This window comes from Equus asinus, chromosome 8, assembly GCF_041296235.1.
Source record: "Equus asinus isolate D_3611 breed Donkey chromosome 8, EquAss-T2T_v2, whole genome shotgun sequence".
Lineage (NCBI taxonomy): Eukaryota > Metazoa > Chordata > Mammalia > Perissodactyla > Equidae > Equus > Equus asinus.
Genome location: NC_091797.1, coordinates 44,368,025 through 44,385,798, shown reverse-complemented (window position 1 = coordinate 44,385,798; position 17,774 = coordinate 44,368,025). Strand labels below are relative to the sequence as shown.

Genomic DNA, 17,774 nt, shown 5'->3' with positions numbered 1-17,774 from the left:
CTGGTAAAAGCCAGGACCGCCCTGGAAAGACAGCAGCTAAACAGTTGAGAGTGGGTACAGGGAAGTCCTCACCTAGAGAAAGGGGTTTGGTGCTTGTGAGTGTGGTGAGGGGATAGGGGATGGGGGCGGGATGCAGTGCCAAAAGTAAGGACCTTCATTGGGAAATTTGGTGGGAGGGAGACAACCTGAATGAAGAAACTTAACAACTGCATGTCCTTAAGAACTTACTCTGGTGAGAAAGGAGCAAAGGACTCTTATGATCTCTCCTGGCCATCTCTGGGAATGTATTCTAAGAGATACTAAAAAGAGATGTACCTTAAATGTGTATATGTAATGATAGTCATTACAGAATTATTTGTATTATAGAAAAATCTGAACCAACCTCTACATACTACATACATACACATATACAACAATCAGAAGATGGATAAACAACACATTTTACAATCATAAAGGGATTTACATACAGTCACTAGGTGTCATGTTTTTAATAAATAATTTTATTTATCATTGTAACAAAATTGGATCCAATTGGGATATTTAAATTGTATGTACATTTTACTGTTGCAGATTTTACTATGATGAACAGCCTTAAACATAAATCTTTGTGTTAATATCTCATTATTTTCCTTTAAGTGCAATTCCTAAATGTGGAATTTCTGGGTCAAAGGATGAAATGTTTCCAAGGCATTTGGTATATATATGGCCAAAATACTTCCAGAAATATTTACATTACCGTGAAGCAAAGTATAATATTACTCTCACAGATTATCCAAATTTTTTTCCATTATATTTTTCTCCACTTTAAAATTGTCTATAGTCAGGAGCAAAAACAATAAATACCCTAAAATAAGTGAAAACATATTCTCTACTCTGAGGACAGTAGACAAATTGTTACCTATAATAATAACAATAATATCGTCCTCTCTCAAGTAGCATAAAGAATATTTTGAAGAGGAGAGAATGTCCTGAAAGGCAACATTTTGTCTGCGGTCATGTCCAGGTTTCAGGCAAGGGTCCGAAGGAGTGCCAGCTGCTCAGACTTCTGCTATCTTGTCCCCCGGCAGTTCCTGGACTTGCAGAACTATGACGGGGGTCTCATGCTGGTTTGTTTTAGACGAGTTGGTATTTTCTGAAAAACTAATATGTTTCAGCCACTATAATTACTTGTAACAGTTATTAATTGTTAAGTTTTACATGAAAACGTTTCAACTTTAAGACATTCAAAAATTTTCAAAGTATAGGGTACAAAGGACAAAAGCATCTTTCACTCGATCCCCAATTCTCAGTGTAGCCTGTGTCCTTTTAGACCCTTTTTATGGCAATTTAATAAAATGTATATGACAATTTATAGCTTTGTTTTTTAATAGAACCATTCATATTGTTCTGCAACTTGCATTTTGTTCACTTAATAGGTCTTAATTATCTAGGTTGCCGACTACAAATTAGTCTTAACTGCCGCATTGAATTCCTTCACAGGGGTGAAACATTATTTAATTAACCAGTCTCCTATGGGTGGCCAGTTAGAGTTTTGATCACTTTTTTGATTTTGAAAACAATGCTGCAGTGTCATCTTTACACATGCTTCTCTCTGGATGCATGCAAGTACTTCACTGGACCTGATATCTGGAAGTAAAATTACTGGGCCAATTCTGCACATTCTGAAGTTCGTATTTCACATTCTTTCATGAGTGACTGGAGCTCAAATAGGTTTTGTCACATGGCTGAGATTACACAACTTGTGAATCATGCAGCCATTACCTAGTTTCCACCCCCTTTTTCTTCCTACACCTAATACATAGTGGGCCTGGCAAATAGTGTGGGCTCAATAAATATTTGTTGAGTGAATGAATGAAAAGATGGGTGAGAACTGGTCTTCTTCCTAGGGCTCCCGTTCACTAGGCTTTTGACTCAGCAGTGGTAGGTTCAGCCTCTGACTGACTCCAGAGCCTCCACCAGGGATTCTGCCTGGATTTTAACCAGAGTCTGATGGAGGCATGATCTGAACTTGGTGATGGCCATGTGTTGGGCCCTAGAGGAGTCCACAGTGTTGCTCCCCAGATGGACACTCCCTCCAGTCATTCATCAGGACCCCATTCTACCTGACATCTTCATGGAAAGAGAGGATACATGATGGGAGAGAAACAAGGGAGAAAGGAGGAGGTTAGGTCCAGAGATCTCAGTCCTATCTCTGAGTAATCCACCTAGGCATAGATCTCCACTATCGAGGGATGCAGCCAACTTTGGGGTGGTTAGGATGGAAGCCAAGCTAGAACTCAGCTAGAATCAAGCCTTGCCAGCTGGTGAGGGCTACAATTCCCTTATCGCAGTGTTCACATTGATGCTACATACTATACCTAAAAGACGACAGAGGTGCTTTTCTGAGCCAAAATACAGTTGACAGCACTCAGCTTGGAGTGGGAGTTTGCAGGGGCCCTCATTCTGACCTTGGAGAACCTGAACATTTCATACCAGTATGAGCTTTGTTGGACTGCTGTGTGCTCCTAGATTGACATAATTGCCATTCTTTGCAAATGCCAGCTTTTACATTTCTGCCTCTGAAGGCACTTCTCTAGTAGTGGAGAAATTAAGACCAGGAACTTTTCCATTGCTGGTGAGCCATGAGACCATCAGCCAAGGAGCATTGGTGAACACCTGGGAAAAGGGAAGACAGGAAATGAATAATTTCCTTCCCAGGGATGTTTCTCCCCCAAAGAACAATCACACTGAAGAGTGAGTGCACTGAAGCACACCGAGTTGTAATACTCTTATATGTATATGCAGGACATTCTTGCTCCTTGAACCCACCTCACTGAAAAATAGGATTAAATATAATAATATAGGCAAGTCTCAGTGGGAAAAGAGGAGGCCAGGCTATAGTCTCTAAGCCAGACCAAAAGACCATGTCATTATGGAGGCAGACTTTGTCTTCACAACTTTCCACCTCCCTTCCTGTGGGATGACAACCACTTAATCTGATCACCGAAACAGATATAAAATTCTAAGGAGCATTGGTGGGTTAATACGTTACCCCTCATCCATTCACTCATTCAACAAATATTTACTAAAGGTTCCAGGTGAACTACACACTGTTCTATGGGCTCATCATACATTAAGAAACAAAATAGACCAATGTCCTTGTTTTGTGGAGCTCCATTCCAGCAGGTGGAGACAGACAGTAAACCCAGGATATGTTAGATGCTGAAAATCAATGAGAAAAAGAGAGCACGCTCAGGGGTATGGGAGAATTTTGCCATAAACCTGTGGTCAGAGAGGGTCTCATGGAGGAACTGACTTGAGAGCAAAGACTTGAAGGAGGTGAGGGAGTGCGCCTTGTGGATATCTGGGGGAAGAGGGTTCCAGGTAGAGAGAAGAGTCAGTGCTGGTGTCCTCTGTCCTGGCCTATTCAAGAACAAGCAAGAAGGGCACTGTGGCTGGATAAGATGAGTAGAATAGGGGAGATGAATTCAGAGTTTCAGGTCCTGGAGGGCCTTGTTGGCCATTGTAAGGACTTCAGCATCTACTGTGAGGGAATTGGGAGCCACTGGAAGCTGCTAAGCAGAAGAGTGGCATGATGTTACACAAGGAACGTTCTGGCTGTTGTGTTGAGAATAGACAGTAAGGGACACAAGTGGAATCAGGGGACCCAGAGAGGAGGGTCCTGCATTAATCAGAGTGTGAGGGTGGAGGCTTGGGCCTGGCTATAGCAGGAGAAGTGTGGGAAAGTGGAAGGATTCTGGACAGTAGAGCTAAGGATTTCCTGATGGGTTAGGGTTAATATACATACATTTAACCCTAAATAAATAATATTTGGATGTTAAATGTGCATTTAACATTACATATTTTTGTTGGTGATTTTCCATGTTGAACTCAAAGTTAAGACTCTCCCAAGCAGACATTGTAGCAGAAGAGGATCTTGAGTCACCACACTGATGATTGTGTGTTTCACCCTGAATCGCCCCTGGGGAGGTGGAGGTTTGATGTGGAATTCACTATCTTCTTTCAAGTCATAATTTCTGCCTGACTCCATCATCTCTCTGCAGCGCAGATGAAAATGGCAAGTTCCCTACACATCCCTCTGCTCAACCTCCTTGTCTGTGTCATCTTGGTCCAGCTGCTTACCCCTTGCTCAGGTAGGGAACATTCTGCATTTATGTTACTGAATCATACAATTATCTGTTATTGTCCAGTTAGAACCTGTGATAACTTCTTATACCTGGAAGTCCCATCCCAAACTGAAGGTATACATGCCGTTCAGACAAATTGTACTTCTATTAAGATCATGTTCCTCTCTAGGATTTTTGTACCTCACCCTCCCTGCATGAGATCCCTCCCTTACCCTCATGCCCCAACTCCCTCTGATGGAGCTTCTCCTTTTACCGACCAGCTCAGTTTGCTGTGGTTGGACCCTCTGGGCCCATCCTGGCCCTCATGGGTGAATATGCTGATCTGCCCTGTCATCTTTCCCCGAAGATGAGCGCGGAGATCATGGATCTGATGTGGGTGAGATCCAGCCTTAGGGAGGTAGTATACATGTATGCAAATGGGGAGGAAAGAGATGACGAACAGATGGCAGAGTATCGAGGGAGAACTTTGATTTTAAGAGATGACATCACTGAAGGGAAGGCTACTCTCCGAATTTACGACGTCAGATCCTCTGACAGAGGGAGCTACCGGTGTTATTTCCAAGATGAAAACTTCTCTGAAAATGCCGTAATGGAGCTGAAGGTTGCAGGTGAGGCTCCTACTTTTGTTCTGAACTGGTTACTCCTTTAGACCTGGGGGCAGAAGCAGAGTTCATGCTCCAAATCCACCTCAGAGCATCCTGGCTGGTCATTAGGAACTGCCTCCACTGCCTTCCCTCTTTGTTTCTCTGAGGCCCTTGGGAAAGACACAGGTTTTCCTCCAGGAGGAATCCCTCCTATACTCTGTGATATCAAGTAAAGATCTCTCTCAAGCTGGCTGCCAGGGTCTAAGCTGGGAAATGGAACGTCAAGGATAGGAAGGATAAGAACATATCTCCTCAGCACACAATCGTTTGGTTCAGTTGTGTCCCAGATTACTTCTGTGGCCCTTCCGGGTATACACTGTGGTGGGCCCTGGAAGGCTGACCTGTAGGACAGCATCCATGCTGCCAATGTTCTCCAGCCAAAGGCCTCCAGGAACACACCTCAAGTTGACCAATTTATGTATATTACTTATTGCAGGGGGGGAGAACACATGCCATGTGGGAACCGTGGGGTGTCTCAGTAAGAGGGTGTTAGAGAAGACTTGCTATAGAATTTGGACTTGTGTTAGGGGAGTTGGGGGAGGGTTTATGGAAGTGGGACTTTGCTCTGGACTGGATTCTGTCAGGAAGGTGGGGGGTGTGATTCTGTAGTTGGATGTCTTAATATGTCTTACCTAGGAGGAAGACTAGAATGAGGTTAAAGCTGTAATAGGGAAAGGAGCAGCAGTCATTCATAGCCAGGATAGGGAAATGTTTTGTATGATTGTGGTTTGGACAGTATTTGTGTTTTTCTCTATATTCAAACATGATTGTTGAGTGGTCTCATTTTTGTCTTGCCCCATCTTAGTGGCAAAGTGCCCTTGTCTGATGTTGATGTTCCATGAAATTGCTTATGTTCAACAGGAGAAGGTGAGACCAGGTTGATGTCCAGAAGTCAAGGTTTGCACTTCTCTTTCTCATGGCACTCTCTTGCCCTGTGGCTTCTGGATGAATTTGGTCAATGGGGAGCTGCAGCCAAAAGATGGAAGATACACCACAGGAGGTCTAGGAACTTTTCCTCCTGGCTTTCTCCATATAGGATGACCTCAAGCTGGCTGCATTCCTTTCCAGAAAATCACAGCTCTTCTTAAGAAAGCCCTTTCTACATGACTCTCTTAGGTCTTCAAAAGGGCTTCCACTAAGCCTCTCTTTGGGTTTAGTGGTGGGTGGTAACAGCTCCACTGTTCCTCTCCCTGGGGTATCGTTCTGTTCCATGTAGTTTCCCCTCACCGTGACCAGGCTTTTGAAAACAGCTCCTTAGTGAAACAGCCCTTGAATTATCTCATGTGAGAGTGCCATCTGATTCCTTCTGAGACTTTCATCACTACAGGAGGTTCCATAGAATTCAGGTACATTTTTGTTCCACAGCACTGTGTTCTGATTTTCACATTGAAGTGAAGAGTTATGAGGCTGGAGAGATCCATCTGGAGTGCATGTACGATTGCTGGTATCCTCAGCCCCAAATACAGTGGAGAGATGCCAAGGGAGGGGATATTCCAGCTGTGGCAGCACCTTTGGTTGCAGAGAGAGCTGGTCTGTATGCAGTCGCAGCATCTGTCATAGCGAAAGGCAGCTCTGGGGAAGGGGAATCTTGTATCATCAGAAATCCCCTCCTCAGCAAGGAAAAGACAGCCAGGATTTCCATTGCAGGTCCGTACCCTGCTTTAGCCTCAGGTATACTTTGCTGGGCTGTGGCTACTGAAAGAAGGAGGATGTGTAATTCTCTGTTGCTGACTTGGGTCTCTGTAGTGAATATAAGGCACAGAGCAGGAATCTGGAGCCTTCTTCCTACTCCAAGGATGTTTTTCTTTCCCCATAAAGCTGCTTATGTCACAAATACTTACTGAGTATTTCTTGTGTGCCAGAAACTGTGACAGGCATTGGGAATTGGGGAAAGATGGTAAAGATTAGACTCTTAACCAAAGACAAATGAAAAAATAGGAAAAAAATGTGTGACTCACATCTTAGAGAAAGAATTAATCTCCTTAAGATGTAAAACAACCCAATAGAAAAATGAGCAAATGACATGAATTATAAGTTCACAGAAAATGAAATAAGACATGAGACGATCCAATCTCACCCAAGAGATGAATGTGTATTAAATGTTTTCCGCTTGTACAATTGGCAATAAAACAACACAAAACAAAACTGACATGGTACATCACCCATTCTGATGGCAGGATTGTGGGGAGACTGTCACTTTTAGACTTTTGTTGGTATACTTTGGTATATTTTTTAATGTAAATTGGCATAACTTCTGTTGAGGGCATATAGCAGTATTTCTCCAAACTGCTTATTTATTGATCCAAAATCTCAGTTCTTGGAATTTATCTGACAGATATACTTGCATTTCTATGGAATGACGCCTGTAAAATGTAATTTCTTATAGTATCAATTATAATAGCAAAAAAGCTAGAAACTATGGAAATATCCATCGATGGGGAACTTCTATGCAACGGAATATTACACAGCTGGGAAAGAAAATGCAGACATTCTCTCTGTACTAATATGGCAGAATCTCCAAGATGAACAGAAAAAGCCAGATGCAGAGCAATTTGTATAGAATGCTATGTTTGGTGTAAACAAAAAAAAAAAATAAGTATATCTTTATCTTTTTAAAATTTAAAACACACTTGCTTAGCACTCACTATGTGTCAGACCCTTTATAAGCATTAATTGAATCCTTTAAACTTATGAGTGAGATACTGTTATTACCCTATGTTATGAATTAGGACACCAATACAGAGCAGTTAAGTAATTAGTCCAATATCTCGTTGCTAGTCAAATGGAGGAGACTGAATTTGAACTCAGGCCCTCCAGCTCCAAAGTTTATATTCTTAACCACCATATTAAGCTGACTGATGAGAGGCTAATTAAGGTGGGGAGGGAGGATTCAGTGGATGGGAGGTTTGGATGACTTTTTATGTCTTTCTGATATTTGAACCTTTTTATTTTTTTTTTGGGCTGAGGAAGAGTTGCTCTGAGCTAACATCTGTTGCCAATCTTCCTCTTATTCTCTTTTTTCTTGAGGACTATTCACCCTGAGCTGCCACCTGTGCCAATCTTCCTCTATTTTGTATGTGGTTCACCACCACAGCATGGCTGCTGACAAGTGGCATAGGTCTCTTCCTGGGAACCAAACTTAGGCCACTGGTGCAAAGCTTGCCGAACTTAACCATTAGGCCATGGGCCAGCCCATAAATGTAACCTTTTAAAAAATTAAACTAGAAAAAACATGATTCTGATGCTCAAGCAACTCATATTTAGATGTGAGAAGCAGACAGTTCAAGACAAGTAATGATATTATGTTACAGTAAGAGTGTACCAAAGTCTTACCCAAAGTTCAATGATACTTTAGAATAAGAAGGATTATGTAATGTCATGAAATAAGCTCTGTGATCCCTGCCCTGAGGATGAGAGGCTAAAGCTTCATTCCATTGCAGACCCCTTCTGGAGGACCTGGCCCTGGATCACAGCCTTGGTGGGGACACTGTCCATCTTGCTGCTGATTCTTACGGGGATGGGTTACTTCCTGTGCCGACAGCAGAAGGAGAAAGAGAAAGAGCAAATGGAAGAAAAGGCAAGAGGTATCAGACCAGGGAGGGAACCCAAGGCACTGGCGCAGGGGAAGGTGTCCCCCAAAGACCTCAACCCCTCCCCATCCTGCGCATCTATCCCTGCACTGGGTCATTTGTAAGGTTTATTTTCCAGAGGTACTTCCCATTCCATCTCCATATCAATAATGGTTTTTTTTGGCTTATTTTCCAGAGGACCTCCAGCATGAACTCAGTAAGTTATGACTCCCCCAGGGATCCATATATGCCTCCCTATCATTGGTTTAAGTGTGTTAATGACTCTTCACCTTTCTTCATTGCAGAGTGGAGAAAGATCCAGTACATGGCTCGTGAGTAGCTCTGACATGTTCTCTGAATTTGCATCTAAGAATCTCTGCTAGGATATTTCCCAGTCTATTTCCTCACTCCTAACTCTGCCCAGGGCTGAGAAATATCCTGGATCCCTTTACCAAGGGAGAGAAATAAGGTTAGCTGATGGTTAGGGAAGCAAGGAAAGTCATGATTTTTAATGTAGAAAAGATCCTTCAGTATCTCTCCAGGAGGGGCCCATATACTCTCCAGCCAGCAAAGCATGAAGGAATATCCAGGAGTGCACTTGAAAGGAAAGGAGGAGGGGGGTGGAACTCGCTAGATCAAGTGACTTCCCTAAGCTGGGAACCTCACTGGTTGCTTTACATAATCTGTAGGCTGCCTAGAAGAACACAAAGAATGTAAGATTTAAAACAATGAGAAGATCATGAGGCTGGCCCTGTGGCCCAGTGGTTAAGTTCTCTCACTCCACCTTGGCGGCCCAGAGTTTTGCCACTTCGAATCCTGGGCATGGACTTGGCACTGCTCATCAAGCCATGCTGAAGCAGCATCCCACATAGCTCAACCAGGGGCACCCACAACTAGAACATACTACTATGTACTGTGGGGGCTTGGGGAGAAGAATAAGAAAAATAAATAAATAAAACAATGAGAAAATCAAGGAAGAAGGAGAGAACAGTGTCTCCAAAAAACAAGTGGTCACAGTGGCTCAGTAGTCATAGATTTATTAGAACTGCTTTTTAAAAAGTCTCACCTGAAATTTCCTCATTAAGTTGCCCAATTCTTTTCAGAAGTAGGCAAGAGATAATACAGCTTGAGACACAGGGATTCTAGTACACTCACACATATAGGTATACACACAGTGACACCTACGCCCAGGAATGGGAGCATAGATACACATAGAATATATCCGCTGGGTCTCAGCTAGGAAAGCACTTCCATGGTGCCTGTGGAATCATCAGCATGGAATTGATGTCCTCAGACTTGATATTAAAGAGGAGAGGGGATAAGAGAATGGAACAGGCAGAGGGAGATGGTAGGAAGCGTTGGGGCTAGTTGTCCAAAAGAAAGATTAGATGGGTGCAAAGGAAGAGAAAGGACATGACTCAGAAATGACACATTTCAGGTGATGTCTCTATCTTTCTCCCATTGCAGGTGGAGGGATGTCTCAGGTCTATGCTGGTGAGTGACCCTGATGTCCTCTGAGTTTCCTGGCACATGTGTTGTAAACATTTAAACCATTTCTCTGTCACTCGACCCATTGGTATTCCCAGTAGGAATAATCAGATCTAGCCCAGATGCTCATTTTCTGTGGGGGACACCACCATTGCTTTTCTGGAGCTTCAGAGAGGACCTTCCAGGCATCTGGGCATTTTCCGACATCCCTCACCCTGCTGGTACACATGCACACACCCTAGCACAGCCTGGCCATGTGGCCTGCAGCCCCAGCATGATGGAGGGAAGGAAGTTCACCATTTCTGAGATGTTATATGTCTGATCTGGCATAGCTGCAGATGAAAGAAGCTGGACATTGGGAGACTGAAGAAAGGGAGAGAGAAAAGGCCTAGTGAGGAGAATGAGTGGGGGCAAGAACAGAAATAATGCCCTTCCCTTATCTGTGTCTCCTGCCTTTCAGAATGGAAGATGGCCCTCTACCAAGCTGGTGAGTGAATCACTGGATGTTCCAGGGACAACAACCTGAGGGAACATATTCCCTTTTTCCTCTTCAACTCTTGAGATTCCGGGAAGAAAAGTCCCTATGACTGGGAGAGTTTTGGGTGGATGACTTTAGGTTCTTGTCTCAAAAGCATGTCCATATCCAGGGCCTTCCTGCTGAGAGCCCAGAGAAGCAGGGAAGATTGCTCTGCTCGGCTTCCATAGATCTTTATGGGAAGAAAGAGGCATAAAGGGTAGAGGTGAGAGAAGGAGAGGCAGAGTGAACTAATCCTGCAGGGAGAGTGAGGATGTGGAATGACCAAGGAGAAAGGCAGTGCACAAAGATCTTTGCTTTTCCCAAGATTCTTATGCCACCTCCTCCTGCTGTGTGTTCTCAAGTTACTTAATGTTTCTGAACTTCACTCTCCTCATTTTTAAATTATTTTCATAATCCCTATTATGTGAGGCTTGAGGCAAAGACTAAATGAGGTAACGTACGTATACTGGTCAAAAAACCACGTAAGAGCTGGCATGGTCAAACTGGGTGGTTGAAGGATGTTTAGAAAAGGAACTCCTTACAAAGACAGGAGGCAGGTTAGGGAATGTGAAGTGCCCCAGGGCTCTCAATAGTGGGGAGAGGTCACCAACAATAAGCTTAAAGGAATAGGGAAAGTGAGCAACTACTGGAGCCTAGAGGAAACTGCAGCTCAAGGACAGAGCTGCCTGAGAAGAGTCATGCCTTTGGGAGAGAATAACCATCTGATATTGACAGGAGGAAGTGGGGGAAATAAATACTATCGGCATTGGCAAATGCCAATAAATCTCATTGGCAAACTCAGCAGACAACCAGACACAAGGGGGCCAGTGATGCTATCCATAGACACTAGATTTCTGGGTCCCAGAAGAGGGTAGAAAAAGGTAGGAGAGTGCATCTGGGAGCACAGAAAGCCCCCAACATGTCCTCTAGCACAGAAAAGGCATGGAGCTACTATAACATCAGGCACTTCCTCCATGTCCGGCCCTGGGCTACATATAAAACGTATTGTCTATTTCTACCCTAAAGATTAGTATTTTTATCCCTATTTTTCAGATAAGGAAATTGAGGCTCAAAGACATTACATAGCTTGGGTCTATGGAAAAAGAGTCTTCAGAAAATGAAAAGTCATTCAGCTCAGGAGTGACAGAGCAAGGACTGAAATTCAAATCTATGTGACTATAAACCACATGTGGGCAGAGTCTTTTTGGGGAGGGAAATAGGAAAAAGATGGAAGGAAGGAACCAGCTTGAGATGTTGGATTATACAGACCATGACCCTGATAACTCTTCTCCACCGAACATAAGACCCCTGGGCATTTCTTTCATTATAGCTGAGAAGATCACATTCAGGGCAGGCTGGGGACACCATGCTCTGGCCCAGACCTTCTCAGCCAGGCCTAGGTCTTAAAGGCTGAGGTTCTGAGGTCTAGGAAAAATGGCTGACCCCATGGCCTGCCCCAATCTTTTTGCAGCGGATGTGATTCTGGATCGGGGCACAGCACACCCCAACCTCGGTGTTTCTGGGGACAAGAAGAGCCTGTGGTGGACAGATAGAAAACTGCTTCGGCCAAACAATCTTAGGAGATTTTTGGGGCATCACTGTGTGCTTGGCTTCAACAGCTTCAGGTCAGGGAGACATTTCTGGGAGGTTGAGGTTGGGTACAGGGGAGAGTGGTGTGTCGGGATATGTACGAAGAACGTGGAGAGAGTATTTAGGGTTAATATGTCACCAAAGAATGGATTCTGGACTATTAGCCTGTCTAATGGGGAAGACTATCAGGCTCTCACTGACCCCAGGACAGACTTGACAATTTCCAACCCTCCTCAAAGAGTGGGGGTTTTCCTGGACTATGAGACTGGTGAGGTCTCATTCTACAATGCCCTGGATGGATCTCACATCTACACATTCCCGCACACCTCCTTCTCTAAGCCTGTGTACCCAGTTTTCAGACTGATGTCATGGCATCCCACTGACTTGACCATATGCCCAGTGCTGACGTGAGTGCACAGTTCCCTTGTTACTGCCCTAGTGTCTGACTATTCCCTGGAGACCCCACTGACCCCAGGCTCAGCTGACGGGAATAGGGACCCTGAGGCTGAGGTAACATCCCTGCTGCCCCCTGCCCATCCTGGAGCTGAGGGCCCTCTCCTTAACAGCAACACATCACAACAATAAAATACTGACTAAATGCAAACACTGTGTGGAGCACTTCACTAATATTAATTCCATTATTTCACATGACAGTTGCGTGTGGTACCACATTATTGTCTCCTTTCTATAGATAAAGAAACAGGGGATGTGTAAAAAAGTGAACTAACTTTCCAAAGGTGACTCAGCAAGTGAGCGACAGTTGGGATTTAAATAATAATGACTGACACTTACAGATAAATTAAAATGTACTGAGTGCTGTGCTAAATGCTTTAAGTGAGTTTCACTCATTTACTCCTCACAACTACCCCATGAGGTAGTCTCCTTTCGAGAATGTGGCAACTGAAGAAGGGGGCCAAGTTAAGCACTTACATAATTCACACAGAAACTTGTGCTGCTGGGAGAGGTTGGGCCCCTGTCCCATCCATTCCAGCTACCCTGTTCTTCTTTTCTAGCCCCACTGCCCTATATGCAGCCTTGAGGCACCTTTTCCAGGACCCCCTCCATAAGGATCCCTATAGGTGACTATGGAGGTCACACCCCTCTTGTTTCCCTCAAGGTCGGTTGTCAGAGCCATGTGTCTAGCACTTCATTGGATTGAGTCTGCAGGATGACTTGGTCCAGAGAATGAATTCACAGGGACTGCATCATACAGGATGTGAAGGGACTAGAGGCCAAACTCTTACCTAATAATGGGCACATGTGTACCCGCTCCGCCAAAGTGATGTGTGATCATGGAGCCACAACAAATGCTCCTACTTTGAAGGTCTCTAGGCAGCCTAACTTAACACCTAAAGATTGTCTGTGGAATAAGAATTTGGGAAGAAGGAAGCTAGATGTACTTTAGTGGTATTTTTATCTCACTGTAGAATCCATCTCCAGGAAAGGCATATTTCCACCCCTGATCACTCATTGATGTTGAGGGATGTTCCTTTCAACTGATGGATACTGGGGAAAGGCTACTCTACATTATCATCGTTATTATTGTTCACTTCTGTATCCCCTCTACCCAGGATGTGGTAGTCAATTTACATTTCTTAAGTAAATTTGTGAATTATCTTCACTCTTCAACTGAGTGTTTTCTAGATTTTAAGTGACCACAGTTTCACAGTGTAGTCCATGGCAACATTTTCACAAAATCCTTAAATTACCATAAATTTTAGGACATAAAACAACATAAATTAATTATCTCACATTTTTGTAGGTCAGAAGTCCAACATGGGTCTCACTGGGCTAAATCAAGGTTCCTGCAGGCTGTGTTCCTTTCTGGTGTCCCTGAGATTCTTGGAAGAATCTGTGTACTTGCTCCTTCAGATTGTTGGCAGAAGTGGGTTTCTTGCAGTTGTAAGACTGAGGTTGCCATTCCTTGCTGCCTGTCAGCTCAGAGCTATTTTCAGCTTCTAGAGACTGCCACCTTCCTTGGCTTGTGACCCTCTTCCTACATCTTCAAAGCAGCAATAGCAGCTTGAGTCCTTCTCAATCTTTGACTCTATCCTGTTCTTCCACTGAATCTCTTGACACTTTTGCCTGCTTCCATTCCTAAGACCTCATGTGATTAGGCACCAGCCTGGTTGCATAGTGGTTAAGTTTCTGCGCTCCTCTTCAGCAGCCTGGGGTTCGCAGGTTCAGATCCTCGGCGTGGATCTAGCACCACTCCTCAAACTATGCTGTGGAGGCATCCCACATAAAATAGAGGAAGACTGGCACAGATGTAGCTCAGTGACACTCTCCCTCAAGCAAAAAGAGGAAGATTAGCAACAGATGTTAGCTCAGGGCCAATCTTCCTCACACACACACACACACACACAGAAACAAAAATCTCATGTGATTAGATTGAGTCCACCCAGATAATCCAGGATGCTTTTCCTAAGAACCCAAGATAATCTCCTTACTTAAAGGTCCAAAACCTTAATTCCATCTGTAAGGTTCCTTTTGCCGTGTAAAGAATCATATTCACAGTTTGCAGAGATGATGGTGTGGACTCTTTAGCTTACTACACTTATCATCATCACAGCATCACTTTGTAGGAGGAAGATTTATTCATATTGGTAGGCCCCTGTATAGACTAAGGCCCTCCATGATTAGAGATTCTTGTGAATTTTTGGAAATTTTATCTGTAGTCCTTTATTCACTTGATAGAGCCTAGTATCTATGTTAGAGTGCACCTCTCCAGAAAATACAATTCTCACCATTGGATACAATGTGTGGAGAAATTTCTACCTAATCCCATCTCTTAGTTTGGGATCCCCAAAAGCTGACCTGATTCAAGGACTTGAGTTCAGGTAGTCTATTTGGGAAGAGATTCCAGAAAACCAAAGTTCGGAAATAAATAAAAGGAGAAAAACTAACTAAGTGAAAATGGTACAAAGGGTACTTTAATTAACTGGTTGTTAAGTGGGAAATTGGGCTTGGTGCCACCCAGGACACTCTGAGAAACCATGTGAAATTGTGGAATATACCTCACAATCTTCTTAGCACTGATGGGGAGCCTGGGCCATTCTTCCACAACTCATATCCTCCTTTGGTTGAATGCTGCACCTGGAGAAGCGCTGACTCCCCTGCAATTCCAATTAGGCTGTGTATATGCAAAGAAGCAAGCATCAGTGGTGTTAGAGAAAGCTCTCAGGTGGAGAAGAAGAAAGGCAGGCACCTGGGAAATTGTTATCTTATAGGAAACTGTCTACTTGAGGTAGACCAAGGGACTAGGAAATTGGGTATCAACAGCATTTGTTTATAAAGCTCTGCTTCTGACAACATAGTGAATGCCTGTGAAGACCTGTCTGCCCTCCTTCCAAGCCCATCGATTTAGCAGTGGTGGCTTCCTGTCTTCCACTACATGTCCCTATAAGTGGCCCCACTGACCCCTGACGTGGACTGGATGTGGGATGGACATCTGACCCAGACTAGACCAGAGTTAATACCTTGCATATTTTGAATGAATGGCTCAGTGATATGTAGCCTGTGATACCTGGCTAGTAGCAGGTATGCATGGGAGCTGTGGGAAGGCATTTTCCATCCACACCATGGTCTAGAGAAGCAAAACGAAGGTCATCTCCAGAGAGATTAAACCGAAGCAGATATGCAGAGAGAAATGTTCAAGATGGTGAGAGTTTAGGCAACTTTCCCATCCTTGTTTCCAGTGCCTATAGGGGCCCGGTTTTCTTGGTGCTGCATGTTCTGTGAAATTTGTACTTTTATAACAAAGTAAATGTACTGTTTACTATTGCTGCAGTCCTGAAAATTCTCAACTTAACACAACCATTTTACTATGCTCATTGATTCCATGAGTAACAGTAATTTGAATTTGACCAGGACAGAGTAAGAATGTCTTTTGTGAGCCCAGATGTCTTGGCCTCACCTGGAAGGAATCCACAGCTGGAGGTGCTTCAAAGGAAGGAACACACCCTCTAGGTTTATCCCTCTCATGACAGAGAATGATTGGGTCAGGTTGTCATGATCTAAAGTAGCACATCCTGGTGGGACCTGGTTTCCTGCTGAGCTACGTCATGAACAATGGGTCCTCATGTGTTTGCCTCTGGCTCAGGTCAGCTACCACAGGGGTTGAGGCCTGGCTTCACTGGATGTTTCTGACACACACTTCCCCAGAACCCATGGGCCTTATTTTCTTCATAGAGAGACTGTATGCAGGCCAGGCTTTTAGACTCTTACAGCTCTCTCTTCTGTCCGTTCCAAGAGCATCCTAGTCTTGTAAGGATACTGTGGATTAACACATAATGCTAGTGCATTAATTGCACAGTTCTGAAATGAATCAGAAAGGAACTGGAGGCCTCCAGGGGGAGCATTTAGGATCTTGATGGAAATGTAAAGTAATGTGTCTCAGGAAGATTATTCTAGAAGAAATCTATACAAAGGCCTGATTGCGGTCTGTGGAGCAAGGGAGGGGAGCATTGTGTGGGTGTAAGGGTGTTGGACTCAATAGCTCTGTCTATTGGCAGAGGATGAAGCCCAGTTGGAAAGTCTTTCTTTGCTGCCGTCTTCCTGCCCCACTAGAATGCCACCTCCTCGAGAAAAAAGGGTTTTCCTCTCAGTATCCTCAGCATCTCTCCCTCAATGGTTTTTGACTGAATGACAAGGTCTACAGTTTACTGCTGCAGTGCTGTCTTGCTTCATTCTCTACCCTCCAACCGTTCCCTGTGTTCCCCCTTATCTTTCCACTGTTCCCCACAAGGGGAACAACTTGAACAAGATTCCCCTAGGTTTGAGAAGTGGGCTGCTTGTGTTCGCCTCGTCACCTCCCCACCCCAGGCCCATCTACCTCTCCATACACACTTCTACACACAGAGGCGTCTCCTCTGGCCAGCTGCAATGCTAAAATCCACAAGGAATCTCAAGATTTCACCAAAAAAATGAGAAATACTTTCCTTCTGAAAACAGAAAAAGGAAATAAAAAGGCCATATCATCTCTAAAGGCTATTCTGTACTCTTTGATTTTAATTATCAAAGTTTCTGTGTATTCTACCTAGTAACTGGTGAGAAACTAGGCTTAGGGATTCCATTGGGTGGCTGACCTACAGTCATCCAATCATGAGCTCTAAACCATTCATTGGAAATACAAGGACTTTGTAGTCACAGGGTGGCCCGGGTTCCATATCCCACAGCCTTGCACACACTGTCTAATGGGAGACGATGAAAATTTTTTTCTCTGCTTTCCGGACAGTTGGTACTCTGGTTAGACTGTGTCCATGGGTGGCTTAGAGAGAGAAGGGATAAATGGAAAATCATCATTTGAGCATCAGAGGAGAAAAGAAACCTCAGAAGTTAATTTTAAAAGGTACAAAAGGGAGGGGAAGCTCTATGGGTCTGGGATGTCGGTGGGGCAGGAAATAGAGGAAGGGAACCTGATGAAGGGAAAGACAGAGTCCCTGGAGAGAGGAAGCTTCCTAGTGGGGAGGCTCTTCAGGACTGGCTTTACCTGAGGTCTCACAGCCTCATTCACCAGGAGGAGGAATGGAAGGGAGGGAGGGTATAGAAGAACGTGAAATGACAACTGAAGAAATGCCACTCCAGCCAGAAAAGTGAGACAAAGAGAGCAGAAAACTTCCCTCTTCATCCTTGTGTTGTTGACTTATTCTATGGAATGTTTCATGAGTCAATCTATCAGAGATACTTGAGCCAGGAAAGGACAAGAGCCCAAGACAGAAGTTAGGGTGTTAATGATACCAACAGAGGTAACAGGAAAGTTTGACCTTGATGAGAACTGTGGTTCCAAGTCTCCTTGGCTGATTTCTCTATGTCTGTGCCTCTAGGTCTCTGGTTTTTC

The 17,774-nt window shown here is 44.0% G+C and overlaps 1 protein-coding gene across 1 annotated transcript in view; it reads left to right on the top strand.

The window, feature by feature from the left end:
* The window catches only part of LOC106837800 (butyrophilin subfamily 3 member A3-like), a 64,221-nt gene extending 51,469 nt beyond the window's left edge, over nucleotides 1-12,752 (top strand). Inside the window, exons 14-21 of the mRNA XM_070515476.1 lie at nucleotides 4,049-4,133; nucleotides 4,388-4,735; nucleotides 8,212-8,355; nucleotides 8,537-8,557; nucleotides 8,646-8,672; nucleotides 9,808-9,834; nucleotides 10,289-10,315; nucleotides 11,817-12,752. Coding sequence (XP_070371577.1) covers nucleotides 4,049-4,133; nucleotides 4,388-4,735; nucleotides 8,212-8,355; nucleotides 8,537-8,557; nucleotides 8,646-8,672; nucleotides 9,808-9,834; nucleotides 10,289-10,315; nucleotides 11,817-12,346 — 1,209 coding nt within the window. The 3' untranslated portion in view covers nucleotides 12,347-12,752. The remainder of the gene's footprint in view (nucleotides 1-4,048; nucleotides 4,134-4,387; nucleotides 4,736-8,211; nucleotides 8,356-8,536; nucleotides 8,558-8,645; nucleotides 8,673-9,807; nucleotides 9,835-10,288; nucleotides 10,316-11,816) is intronic.
* Nucleotides 12,753-17,774: the final 5,022 nt, after the last annotated feature.